The 13658-nt window shown below is 57.2% G+C and overlaps 4 protein-coding genes across 4 annotated transcripts; all 4 read left to right on the forward strand.

The window, feature by feature from the left end:
* Positions 1 to 940: 940 nt before the first annotated feature.
* JKF63_06979 (uncharacterized protein) lies at positions 941 to 3652 on the forward strand (the record flags this gene model as incomplete). Its single annotated transcript, XM_067902925.1, has 1 exon — positions 941 to 3652. The coding sequence occupies one exon, from the start codon at positions 941 to 943 to the stop codon at positions 3650 to 3652; it is 2712 nt and encodes a 903-aa protein (XP_067758934.1).
* A 1877-nt stretch (positions 3653 to 5529) lies between these two features.
* On the forward strand, positions 5530 to 7314 carry JKF63_06980 (uncharacterized protein; the record flags this gene model as incomplete). The annotated part of the gene is made up of 1 exon (XM_067902926.1): positions 5530 to 7314. The coding sequence occupies one exon, from the start codon at positions 5530 to 5532 to the stop codon at positions 7312 to 7314; it is 1785 nt and encodes a 594-aa protein (XP_067758935.1).
* A 1046-nt stretch (positions 7315 to 8360) lies between these two features.
* Positions 8361 to 9641, forward strand: JKF63_06981 (uncharacterized protein; the record flags this gene model as incomplete). Its single annotated transcript, XM_067902927.1, has 1 exon — positions 8361 to 9641. One exon carries the CDS (start codon positions 8361 to 8363, stop codon positions 9639 to 9641), a length of 1281 nt encoding a protein of 426 aa, XP_067758936.1.
* A 1671-nt stretch (positions 9642 to 11312) lies between these two features.
* JKF63_06982 (uncharacterized protein) lies at positions 11313 to 12671 on the forward strand (the record flags this gene model as incomplete). The annotated part of the gene is made up of 1 exon (XM_067902928.1): positions 11313 to 12671. The coding sequence occupies one exon, from the start codon at positions 11313 to 11315 to the stop codon at positions 12669 to 12671; it is 1359 nt and encodes a 452-aa protein (XP_067758937.1).
* Positions 12672 to 13658: the final 987 nt, after the last annotated feature.

Genomic DNA, 13658 nt, shown 5'->3' on the forward strand with positions numbered 1-13658 from the left:
TGTTCGCAAGCGTACGTACGCAACGGTCAGCGCCGTTAGGCCTTTGGTGACGTCCTGCGCGTACTGCTCGCTGCGATGGCTGGATGCACGCACATTTATGCCACCCATAACACACACACACACCAAACACGTCAGTCATACCAACCGAGAGCGAGCAAGCGAGAGAGAGGGGAGTCACTCGCGTTGAGGGAACACTCTCCATCGTCAGCCGATCCCGTTGTGTCATCGAAGGTACACCGTATATAACTCAAAACAAAAAAAATGCGGAGGCGTTGCCGCTTGTATTGAAGAACACAAAAATGGGAACGCGAACGTCACCTCTCATTCACGTATGAACGCAGCTACGCGCCTTCTTACCTGTGTGGTCGTGCTCTGATGTACCTCATCCCTCCTTGTGTGCATTTTTGCCTTGTAAAAGTCTGACGTGTGTCTGCTCACGCTAGGGCGCGCGTCCGTGCGTGCGTGAGGATCTCTACCTGGCGAGCCCCCTAACCTACCCGCCTGTTTTTTGTGTGTTTTTTGTGTGGGTGTGGGTGTGTGGTGGAAATTTTTTCTTGTACGCGTAAACCGCAACTGTTCTCGTCTCGGGGGTGGGCGAGAGAAATCACAACCGCCGCCACCATTCACGACGAGCATCCGCTGCTTCCGGTCCCGCTCTCCAAGTTGGAGGCGACTTACTCGAGGAAAGGTATCACGACGACCACGGCAGAGTTTCTGGCGCGAGAACATTTGAAACTCGCTCACTCACCTGCCCATCCCTGGGGTGAAGAGGGCACTCATCTATATTTGTGTACGTCTTCACCTCGCATTCTCGGCATGGACAGCGGCGAGACCGGGAGTAACGACTGCAGCAGCGGTACCCTGAAAAAAAAAAAAGCACGACCATGCGAGTGGTGAGTCAGGTGAGTTCAACATTGTCACGAAGACCTACCAACAATCCATGGCCACTAGGCGACGCCGGAGGAGCATGTCGAGCAACACCATGCACCTGGGAAGCACTGCTGATGAAGGCAACGACAGCAGTGGTGCACTCCATGAAGTAAACCCCGTCGTGCAGACTATGTCCAACTCACTGCGCGGACCGCAGCTCCGCTCAGTGACGCGAATCTCAGGCGTGGTGCCGCTGCCATCCACCACACCTAGCGCCGGGCCGCGTTACGCGACTCGCTCGTCATCGACGGCATCGATGTCGTGTCGCGCGCCTGAACAGCTGCTGCCTGTGCTCGACTCCGCCCTCCACTTCACGGCTCGACCTGCAGCCGCCCCAGCGGAAGGTCGTATGATTAGTGAAAATCGCAGCCGCGACGACAGAAGCGGGTTCAGTGGCGACCAAAGTAGCGCCGTGGCGCAGGACGCCAACCGAGCCAAGAGCGTCTACTTGACCGCCCCATCTCCCACCTCCTCCACATCTTGGTGGGGGTTCGGTCTATACCCTACAGACATCGTCTCCGGACGCGAGCGTACTGTGTCGTTGCACAAGAGCGGGAGCTTAGACAGTGGCGTCCACGACTACACTTGTCAACTCTCGACATCGACAAGTGAATCGCGATTGCAGTCGCCGACGCTGTCCTTCCACTATATGTTGACGGGCTCCTACGACGTGCCAACACTCGACGCAATCCTTAGCAGCACCAGCGACGGTCTCGATCAGCAGGGCCGCAGATCACATTCCGTGCATGCATCGGTACTAACCTCGGCGCTAACACGGCAGCACCTGAAGAAGGTGGACCTTGCAGCACACTCAGGGCCGGCGTCGTCGCCATCAGCGCTGACAAGGCTGCAGCTCGCACCTTTGCTCAGACCAAAGCCCTCCATCCCAAACCACGGCGTTGGACTCACAAGGCGAATGCCTACCGGCCCGACGGCATTATCGGCAGCGGCTGCAGCAGCAGCAACACCAACACCAACACCAGAATCACCGAAACCATCACGGGCAAATGAGGATCGATGTGCCCCCCACCCCGCAGCGGACGCGCGCCCAAAAGAGGACAGACGCGACACGAGCAAAGTTCAAGGTGATGCGCAGGCGAAGAAGTCCGATGCGCTTGCCAGAGCGACGGTGTCTGCTTCCAATATCAAGTTGAATGGTGCAGGCACTTCATCGCTCGTGTCGGTGTCTCTGAGGAAAAGTCCCAAGACGACGGCAACCGCGCAGTTTTACTCGACTGCTTCACTGGCGAAGACGTTTGACGGTGCCGAGTACCTCAACGACTACATTCTGCTCAATGAGATCGGCAGTGGTGCCACAGGGCGTGTCGTTCTCGCATTCAGCACGAGCATGAGCAAGAGTGTGGCCATCAAGATCATTCCGAAACCCAAAGAATCTCACGCATTGGAGCGCCGCACGCCCCGGTCTCCATCACCGTCTGCGCCAGTGCCCGAGTCCATATCAAGACAACCTAACGAAGAGACAGGTGCTGGTACGGGGAGAGCCGTGGGCACGCTGGCGACGAAGGCCTCTGAAGCTGTGCAGGTCTCCAGATCCCCGAACTCCCCGAGTGGACGGCAGGGCCAGCGCCGCAAAGTGCGTAACCTGCACCGCGAGTTCGATGTCATGAAAGACCTCAACCATCCCAACATTGTCCGTCTGTATGAGGTCATCAGCGACCCCAAGGCAAACTCACTCTTCCTGATTCTGCAGTATGTCGATAGCGGCGCGATCGCGCAGCTCGACTCGACCGGGCATATTCGAGCCCCGCTGCAAACGCGGACTTTGCTGCCAATCGCCACACAAATTTGTGATGGCCTCGCCTACTTGCATGAGCAACGCATCGTACACCGTGACATAAAACCGGAGAACATCCTTGTAAACCGCGATGGACGCGCTTTCCTCGCTGACTTTGGTGTGGCTGAGCTGATGAACGTGGGTGCAGGCCAGCCCACCAGCCTCACGCTGACCTACCAGGGCACACCGCTGTTCATGGCCCCTGAAATCTACTCGGGTGACGACGACGACGACGACGAATGCGAAATCGGGGACGCACCTCAAACCCCAGGTGAGCGCACACGGCGGAGGAGCACTAGTAATGCGGGTCAGAACAGCCGCACAACGGACAGCCGTTCGCGCCAGGAACCACGCGGCTCGCGTGGGATTGACCCGTTCGCCCTCGATGTCTGGGCGCTAGGGGTCACACTCTACACACTGCTTATTGGACACGTGCCCTTCACCACCATGCGCGAAATCCGGCAAACAATGCGACAGGGGGTTGACATACCAACTGCGCTACCCGAGCAGTGGCGCACCGTGCTGCGACGTACCATGGCGCCCCAACAAAATTCACGAATCTCCTCGGCTGAGCTCTGCCGCGTCCTGCATGCGATGTTAGCCGAGCAGAATGCTGCAGAAGTGACGGCTACTGGACTTGGAAGGAAGGCGTCGCGCAGCACTCGCTTGCAAAACGCAGCACACCGCGGTTGTCGCAACACCTCCCGAGAATCACGCTATGCAAATCGATTAGGGCGCGGCGCTTGTTGCACCATTGACACGGAAGAAAGCGTGAACATCGGTGCCAGCAGCAGCAGCAGCAGCGTTTGTGGTATGAAGAGTAGTGATGACGACGGTGGCAGCTCGGTGTCATTGTCGCACTCCAGTGACGACGACGACGACGCCGTCAAATGCAACGGCGGCGATTATCCTACAACCAGGGTATGACAAGGCTCGCTTCGACCTTGGCATCACGCCCTCCGTCCTCGAAATCCTGAGGCCAACGAATCGCCCCGCTCCCCCCCCCTCCCAAAAAAAAAAAGGAAGGATGAAATTGTGAAAAGAGTAGCGAATGTTTCGTATGTAAAGCCCAGGTGAGGCACGTGCAGCATTCGAGAAACTGCCACAGCGAGGCTGTGTACTCGAATGGCGCATGGGTCGACTCACGCGACGGTTACTATTTTATATGTCACTGCCCCGCCCCGCCCCACCAGTGCTTACTATTGTGGGCAAACGTCAATAAATCTGCAATTAGCTGGTTTATTGTAAGCGTGTGTGTGCATGTGTGTGTGTGTGTGCTTCATTGTTCGTTCATCCATGTATGAGGCCATTAGCAGTCCTCCCTTTTCGGCTTCAACGGTATGCCCTTATCTGTGCACTCTGAGAAGAGTAACGGGAATTAAAAAAAGAGGGTAGGCGAAAACAAAGCACACACGCACACACACACACACGCCACATCTACAAATAGATTATATCTATTCTTTTTATGGCCTTGCCCCCCCCCCCCTCCCCTCCCCCCCCCTTTTTTGCCTCCTCCTTCCCCTGCATATGCGCACCACATCCTCATCTCCTTCCCCTTACTAAAATACGTTCTGTTGTGTGTACACACATGCGTATGCACCCACACACATGCACACACACACACACACGCACTTTGATGACTTGCTCTTATTCGATATTATATACGTGTATTATTTTGTGTGTGTGTTTCTCTTCGTGATGTTGACAAGACACCTGTCACACGGAAAGAGGAGGAAAAAAAAAGAGAAGCACTTGAATATGGCAACAACACGCAGTTGATGGAGCGGATGTCAGTACGGCCTAACGAGGAAGATCTGGGAGCATCATCAGGGGACTGGCACTCGGGGCGGGATCGGGTGTGTGCGCATGCACTTCAAGCTCAAGCAACCCATTCTCTTCCCCTCGTTGCTGCTGTGCTGCGATGCGCCCCTTTCCACATCACCTGCTCACTCATCCACACCCGCCGTGATGTCTCCTGTGACAAGAGATAGTCTCGCTACCGGGTTCTGGGTGAGTGTGAGTGTGTGTGTCTACTTACTTCAGTGACAGAGAAACACACGCGCATACATCAGGAATATTTTTTGTCGGATCGATTCTCCTCGTTGTTGCCGTCAACTTTCTCTGACAACAACAGAACAAAGTGCCTCCTCCCCCTCCTCTGTCACCGGCCCACGCACACAACTCTCCCATGTGTAATATCTGACGAAATTTTGCACAAAGGGAACACAAAGGCAAACAACATATACACATATATACTTATATATATCGTAGAGTTATTCGTGAGTAGCAGTTATAGCTAGGGAAGGGCCGGTGTGCACGGTGCATCCTCTTCGTCACTCAAACTCTAGTAAAACCACATCTTTATACGCTGCTTTCGTGTGCCGCTTACTAGGTGTTGCACACATACACACTTATATATACATATCTATACATATATATATGTATAGAGAGATAGGTATAGCTATATTAGTACGTATATCGGTGTTCTCCCTCTCCCTCTCTCTGCGTGTGTGTGTGTGTGTGTGTGTGCAGTTTTGGTCGCCTCAACAACAAAGGTGCGCACAAATCGTTCGAATCTCCGTGTATTTCTCTTGCTCCTCCCTCCATTTCACGCGGAAGGTGCAGCGGTGTCCGCGAACCTCGTCGTTTCTCGACACGGGCAGCCCACGGGCACCGCGGCATGTGTGGGATAAAGAAACAAATATCCGCTGTCGGGCTTACGTGACGCACGCCGTTGCTGTCATCACCGCCTTTCCCTTCCAACTCCTCTCAGCCTCTCCCTTGCAGTGAACGTGCAAAGAAAGATGATGCGTATTTCTCGTCTGGGCGTTATAGTCGCCGCCGCCGCCGCCGCCGCGTCGCCGATTCTTCATCAGCGCCGCTGTGTGCGCTACTCGAGCATCCAGGAAACGCTGAAGCCCATTCCTGGTCAGAGTGCAGGGCAGATCTCCATCTTGAACGAGATCTGCTGCAACCCGGACGCAGAAGAGGAGCGACGCAAGCCTGTATTCCGTCTTGAGGTGATGCCGGATGCGACTGCCGCGTCGGCGGACAACAACTACCTGCACACAATGCACAAGTGGGGTTACGACTCTCTGACACTCTTCAAGAAGACAAATGAGGATCCTGGACCATGGTGGAACGCGAACGCCAGCACGCTGGCGTCCAACTGGTCGCAGGTGGGCGACTACGCGAATGCCGGCATGTGGTCTGGGGTGTGGCGCTACACGTACGGCATTGGTGAGTATAACCTGCGCCCCTACGAGCTTCGGGGACGTGCGTGGGGCCGCAAAGATCCCAAGACTGGTGCCCTTACCATCTGCTACGGCAAGCACAGCGTCAGCAAGCCACTGCAGAAGTTCTGCTTCCCGCACACGACGGAGCATGCGCAGCACCATCGCGTGAGAAACCCGACGAACAAAGATGTGAGAGAGATCGCCGCGCTGCACGGCAAGCGCATTCTGCGCGAGCTGCAGTACCATCTCGGTCAAGGACTTCGCTTCTACCTGGTGGACGGTGTCTTTGGGAGTGACCCAGCCACCGCCACCCCGTACCGCATCATCACGGATAACCCAACGCACGCCTACTTCGCATCCATGGCGGCCATCCGCACCTTCAACTATGTAGCGCGGCAGGAGGTAACGCTGGTGAAGCGGCTGTCACAGTCGCCGATCGACGAATGGGGGTGGCGCCGCCCTGGTGTTCTCATCTATCACGCCCCCTCCTATGACTTCGAAAGCCCGCGGATCGTTGAGGAGTTTGGCGGCCCTCGACCCAAAGATATGGGCCTCACTCACAACCGCTTCATCGCGACGGAGCCGTACAGCATTCCCATGAAGTGTGCCATGGGCGGTGAGCCCAGCTGTGATGCACTTCTAGACAGCACCGCGATGCTATGCGGCCGTTGGGGCTTCTACGCCGACGAGAAGAGTTACCTCACCGTCCCTGGCGAGTCGATCGTGTCAAAGGATGGGCAGTCGCTCACGCTGGTAATCACTGGCAGTGAGTCCGAGTCCGACGTCTTGCGAGCCTCACCGCGGCTCTACGGCAGCAGGCATCACCGCCTTGCGGGTGGCGTTGTGTCGCGCGGGTGGGACGTCGTCTCACTGCCCGCGTCCGCGGCTAGTGCAAAGCCACTACCTACCGACATTGTGGAACAGAGCTTGCAGCGGGTGCAACGTAGCCTGCCCACCCGCTTGGGGCTACCGCACACCCTCTCGCACCGCCACCACGGTCGCCGCCACGTCAGTGAGTACGGCTTCAAGTGGCCGCACAACTACACGGAGGATGCTGCCACAAAAGCCTACGCTGGTGGTCAACTCTTCAAGGCACCCAAGGCTGATGAGCTCGCAGGTCATCCGCCGCGCCCGTCAAAGTTTTCGATGAGGCACGTAAACGTGGTCATCATCGGCGAGGGAACCGACGCCGCGGCGGCTGTTGTAAATTCACTCAAGGAACGCGGCATCCTCTACGCTGAGGAGTCGCCATTGAGGGATGCGATGGCGACGGCACTGAAGGCAGCGAAGAGTGTGGAGGTCGTTCCTCGAGCCAATGCAAACATCGTGCTCCACAAGCTGCTTCAGGCGTAGCAACGGGTGCCGTGTCTTCTCTTCTTCTCCCCCTCTCCCCCCCCCCTCGACAATGGAGGGAAGGGGAGAGGGGGAGAGCTCGAAGGCTTTCGTGGCTGCCTGTCCCATCACCCATACACGTACACCCACACACACACAGCGGGAGAGAGAGAGACGGTGTGCCGCCTCCCTCCTTCCCTTTTTTTTTTTGATGAACCGTGCAACTGGCATAAAAACCGGCGCAGGCACACGTTTATTACGTCTGCACATGTGTGTTTGGGGGGGGGGGATGGGGGTACTCCTACTCGGTGGCAGTGTACCGCAACGGTTGTGCAGTGCGCTTTGGGGAATAACACGGGGAACCTCTGGGGGATATGAGAAAGTGGCACTAACAGGGGAGCTCAGGGAGGAAGCCCTCATCCCCGCCGCCCTTAGGAGTAACACCCAACAGTGCTCGTACTCGAGTGCTCCACCCTCCACTTGTTGCATTCCCTGATGTGTCGATCGTATGTGGGTGGTGGTGGGGGGGGGGTGACAGGCGTAATGGTCTGTGAACGACGCCGTTCACCGAGGACTTCGCCTCATCTCTCAGTAGCTGGCTTTACCCCTCCCTCCCTCCCTCCCTTCTTGATGTCTGTCCATGTACTTGTTGACTGACGTTCGACTTTCACGGGACTGCACACAAACACACGCGCGCGTTCAGCAACGCCCGGAGCTCTTTGCAGGACGGCGACAAGAGTACGAGAAACAGTTGCATCCCCGACGTCCCTGGAGAGTGACAAGAGCAGCGGGGGGAGAGGGGGGGGTATCGGAACGGCCATGAACCCGTAGCGAAGTTGAGTGCCACAGTCTCCACAGCATATGTGTTTCCTGGAGTGACCCCGCATCCCCTTTTCCCCTTATTTGCCTACCCCTCTGATGTTTCTCATCGGCGCCCCCCTCCCTCACTCATCCACCGCGGCGATACACACACACGCATACATGCTGCCAGCCTCCTCACCTTCCTATCGATATATCGCCCCCACCCCCTCCCCCCCCCTAGCCGCTTACCCCCTGCTGTTGCTGGCATGCCACCAAAGCCGTGGGTGCCGCAACTCCCGGGCGGTGGCACGTCGCATCGACGACCTGCCGCAGGAGAGGGCGGTACTTTCTCGGACTTTGAGTATCACCGCCAAAAGCAGGGCGAACACAACACGGCGACTGGTGCGTCACGGTCGCGGCACGCTAATGAACAGCGACGCGGTCCCACTGCACCGCCACGGCGGTGGTCTTTCGTTTTACAGGACATCCCAAGCGCAGCTCACCGCATGCTGAATGACGTGAACAAGGGCTACATCGCCCGCGTCGCTGCCGTGGTCGCCACGACGTTTGGTGTTAGCTACGCGACGTACAAGTTTGTGTTGCAGCCCGCGCAGCAGCGTCGTCCGCTGGCAAAGCGGTGGAGCTGGTGTGCACCGCTGGTGCCAATCACACTGGTGGAGAAAAACAAGGAAAAGGGCAGCAACATGCACACCTACCGCTTCGCTCTGCCAAACAGCTACGACTACGCGGGGTACGAGCCCGTTAGCTCTGTTCGGATGATAAGTGGGAACGTGCGCGAGCTCTCATCGCTCTGCCGCTGGTACACCCCGATCAGCCACCCCGACGAACGCGGCTTTATCGAGTTTGCGATCAAAGACTGCGACCCTGGTCGCATGTCAGCTCGTCTGCGCTACCTCGAGCCGGGCGACGTTGTTTACCTTGGGCGATGGATGCAAGAATTCCATTACAAACCAAACACTCTCAAAGAACTTGGTGTGGTGTGCACCACCTCCGGCGCCTCCGTGGCGCTGCAGCTCATGAGCGTCATGGACAAAAACAAAAACGACGACACCAAACTCAGTCTTCTGTACTGCCACCACACAGCCGCTGACATTCCGTTTAAGGAAACACTTTTCAAGAAGTATGAAGAGCGTAACGAGAGCCGAATTCATGTAGCGTACAACGTGCTGGCTGGTGGGCGCCAATTGGACAGCGCTGCGCCGGTTGAGAAGAAGATGTACGTTGGCAACATCGACACCGAAACGATAGCGGCAGCGTTGCCGCCGCCAGTGCGCGTTGTAGCGGTCGGCCCAGGAAGCGGCAGTGACGCGGCGCTGGAGGGGGTCGCCACGTACCGCCCTCAGATTCTCATCTGCGCACCGCAATCGATGCTGTCCTTCCTGTGTGGTCGTGTGAGCTCAATCGGCAACTACATGTACTGGCAGGGGCCGTTCTATCGATACTCTGGCTTCCTGAAAGACATGGGCTACATCAGATCTCAAGTCTACAAATTCGGTGTCTCCACCCATTTCCTGGCCGACCACTGATGAGAAGCACACAGGTGCGCGTGATGAGTGAGGCAACTCAGCTCAGCTCTCTCGCGTCGGGTCGGATGAGGCATTGGCGGCATCGCTGTTTGTGCTATGGTTTGGCTTCTTCCTTTGAAGCAACTTACTGATTTACGTGCGCTGACGACGAACCGTCACCGCCATCATGTCTGCGATGGCTCACAGTATGCCTCAACCGTCCTTGTGCGTGTACGTGTGTGTGTGTGTGTGTGTCGGGCAGCAATGCAAACCCACCACTACGGGCACGCGGCACATTTGAGGCGATGTCTTCTGCTTTGTCTGCTGGACCCGCTGACGCATCTTTTCGCAGTGATCTCGCACCTCTGCACTCACGGCTTTCCGCAAGAGAGGGGGTCACTCACACAGTCGCGCAGTCCACACTGAGCTCCGCGAGTCAGCCCCGCCATACGTGATGCACGGCTCGCTAGCGCCGATCCGGAGACGCCATAATTCTTCCTCATGTTTCTCACGCTGCCCATGGACACCCAATCGACATGTATCCCAATAGGGTCTGCCCCCCACACACACACACACACACCCACCACCTCTGCTGAGACACCAACTGCCGCGTCCCGGCTTGCCCTTTCCAACGCAGCTGGATGGTCACCGTACTCGAGAGCTGCGCCGTGTCTTCGGAAAAAAGAAGTATGGCGTACTGGTTCGAGTCTGGCCGGCACGTACCTCGCGTTTCTGCCGAATGCCAGCTACGCCCTCCAGCACATCTGACGTACGATGAATGAAAAGCTTGATCTCGTGTCTCTCAAGTACGCAGCAGAGCGGACGCGACGCCTTACCTCCGCAAAGAAGCCACAAGATCGAGACGCAGTGGCTCCTGAGCCACCTCGTCCTGCGGTGCTTACAACACCAAAACCTCCGGCCTCGGCGGCCTCTCTCGACTCGGAAGAGCGCACCCTTCAAAACATGGGTCGCGGCGAGTGCCGCGTGTGCATGTCAGCTGGCATTTTCGTATCGAACTCTTTAGATGAGCTCCCATGACTCCTCCTCGTTTATCGAGCGAACATCCAAACTTGTTGAGTGTGAGAAATCCCTCGTCGAGCCCCCCTCCCCCTCCTCCCCCGTCTCAGTGCACAGTCGCACCCCCGGTGAAGGTGCTCAGAGCAGCTGGAAGAAAACAACAAGTGTCGATGTGGGAAGGAGTGGCTCGACTTGCTCGCTCGTCTCTACTTCTTCCTTATTCCTTTCTCCTCCTCTCCCCCCTCTTCTCCCACCACAACCACCCACACACAATCACAGACGCCATCGTCACATAGAAGTAGTGTGCAAAGCAAGACCATAGAACTCTTAACTCCCTCCTGTGTGCTCATTTGTGCTCACTGGTTACATAGACGACATACACTTGCGCGCACGCACGCACACACACACACGCGCGGTTGTTGTTTTCTTTTTTGTCCTTTTTCCTCTCTCCCCCCCCCACCCCCCCACCCCACCCCCTTCCGACCGTGCGAGCGTAGACCAATGTCTTCGCCACCGCCACGCACCCGGCAGCAAACGCGAGAGCACGGCGTGGAGTTGAGAGACTCTGTGGCCTCCGACACCACCACCACGTCGGCCACACATCATGACATCTTGCAGCGATACGAGCGGCTTCTCCTTCAGCTCTCTCAGCAGCTCCTTGAGCAAGAGGAGGATATGCGCTCTTTGCGGGCAGATTTGAACGCTGCCAGACAACAACAGCAGCAGCAGCAGCAGCGCTCGCAAACGCGATGTGATCCGGTGGACGCCGCGGCTGGGAGTCTCCGTGGGCTGACGAATACGCTCCGGCATCGCTGCACACAACACACTGAAGCGACGTCGGCCACACGGGGGAAATCGGCGCAGGGCGACTCTCAACTGCGCCCTGTCCTTCCACTGCGCGGGACACCGCAGGTATCCTCCATCCACTCCGCCGGGCGCGCATATGTCGGCTCCATCGTGGACCCGTCTCTTGAGTGCACCACCACAACACAGCGAAGTCATCAGCGTACCCGCGCAAGGGCCCCTGCACCGTCGTCAACGCCCCCCGCTGGTAAGTCGCGTGGACACAAAGATGCTTCGGTGGCGCTTGCTGACTCGCCTGCCACGTGCGAAGTAAGCAGCTTCAGCGATAAGACCGGCGCCGGTCTAACACCGAGCGCCGTGAGTGAATGGTCTCGGTCCGGCGAGGCGGCAACTGCGGACGCTCTTTGGGCACCATCGCCCTCACCAGCACCGAAAACAACCAGCGATGGCGGCTCCCCCGTCCGGTGCCGTCTCACCACAGCACAGCTGGTGCAGCATACAAAGCCCGAGACGCTACAGGCGAGGTTCGATGACCAGGATGCTATGAGTTACTTGTTGAGCGTGTTCTCCAGCATTGAGGCGACATGTGGGGACGATGGCGTCGAGACAGAGGTAATGCCAAAGACCAGTAACGCGACTCCGTGTAAGCAAGAGTCTCGCGCACATCGAGTCGTGCGCTCGCCAACCGCACCGCCGCTGCAGCAGCAGCAACGTCCTGGTGTGGCGCGACAACTTTTCCACTGTCATCCCGTTGAGGGGGAGGAGGAGGACAGCGAAATCGAGGATGAACATACGAAGGGTGAGACTGTGGGCGGCCATCGCTCTTATGCCCTTCAGACGCCTCCGCCGCGGCCTTCTTGTGAAAAACAATGGGACAAACATAGCCGTGCACTGACGAACCGCCAGGTGGACGGCGCCTCTGATGAGGAGTGTCAGCTCTTCCGGGAGCGCTATGCTCGCATGGTAGCGTGCGCGTTAGCCGCCGAATTCACCGTTGCCAACAGTACAACAAAAGATGACAAAGCGGAGCACCACTACCACCACCAGCAGCAACAGCAGCAGCAGCAGGGATGCGAGACAGAAGGTTCCACCCCTGTGGCCTCTCGGTGCCGCAGTACAACTGCTCCGCACGATCACAGCGCTAGTGAGACTGTGGCGAGTTTACTGCGCCTCTTCACCCCACCCCCCACCCCTGCCCCAGTGGGGTTGCCAACAGCGACATACATGTGAAGATGCCACACATACATGCACACGCTAAAAACGGGAGCGGGAGTGTTGACGATTTGGATGTAGAGTTCTTCGTTTTGTGAAATGGTATGCGGAGCTATGTGAAGTCCGTAGGGAATGGGGGGGAGGCCCCAACGTAGCAGCGATGCTAGTGAGAAGAAGATGTAGGCGGGGGCTGTCGCATCAAAGCCCTTGGAACACATAGAGATGCTCAGCGACAAAGCGGGAGGTACTTCCCGTCATCGGCCATGCAGCGCACAGGTAGAGAAGTCTGTGTGTCTGTGTGTGTGTGTGTGTGTCCGCTGCATAGAAAAAAAAATTTTCCTTTCATACAAAAGTGCCAATGTGTAATTATTCGCGTCCCCTTACTTTTTCATTTTCCGTGTTTGGCGTCATTTTTCTCCCCACACCTGGACCGACCGTGTGGGTGTCCGCACGCGCGCGCGCATCTCAATCCCCTTTGGAGTAGAGACTGCACCGCCAGACACCCTCATCTGGGTGGAACCCCCTGCTCCAGCCGCATCTCACAACTATCATGGTGGACTACGTTCTAAGCCATCGGCACTTTGGCTACAGCAACGCGCATCCCTCTCCTCCTCTTCCCCCCCCCCTACTCCTACCCCCGGGGAGGGGGGGGAAGCATACACTTTGATGCCCATCTTGTTTTTCTACACCACCCCCCTTCCTCGTTCAACTCCAATTTTTCACTCCCGTCTGTGATTCTTCGCTGACACATGCCCACACGAGGGCGACTCTCGAAAAAAAAAAAACGGAGCTCACTTATCAGGTTGAAGGTCGTTGCCTTTGTCGCGTTTCTTTCTTTGCTATATATATATATGGAGATGACGGCTACAATAGACACTGCGTCGGCCTCCCCGTCATCGCCACGGACCGCCGATGTACTTGTGGCACTGACACACCGTGCGGACCAGGTGTTACGCATCCTCGTCACGACGCACCACGAATTCCTCTCGAATCGTGCGCAGCGCT

Source organism: Porcisia hertigi, chromosome 11 (genome assembly GCF_017918235.1).
Source record: "Porcisia hertigi strain C119 chromosome 11, whole genome shotgun sequence".
NCBI lineage: Eukaryota > Euglenozoa > Kinetoplastea > Trypanosomatida > Trypanosomatidae > Porcisia > Porcisia hertigi.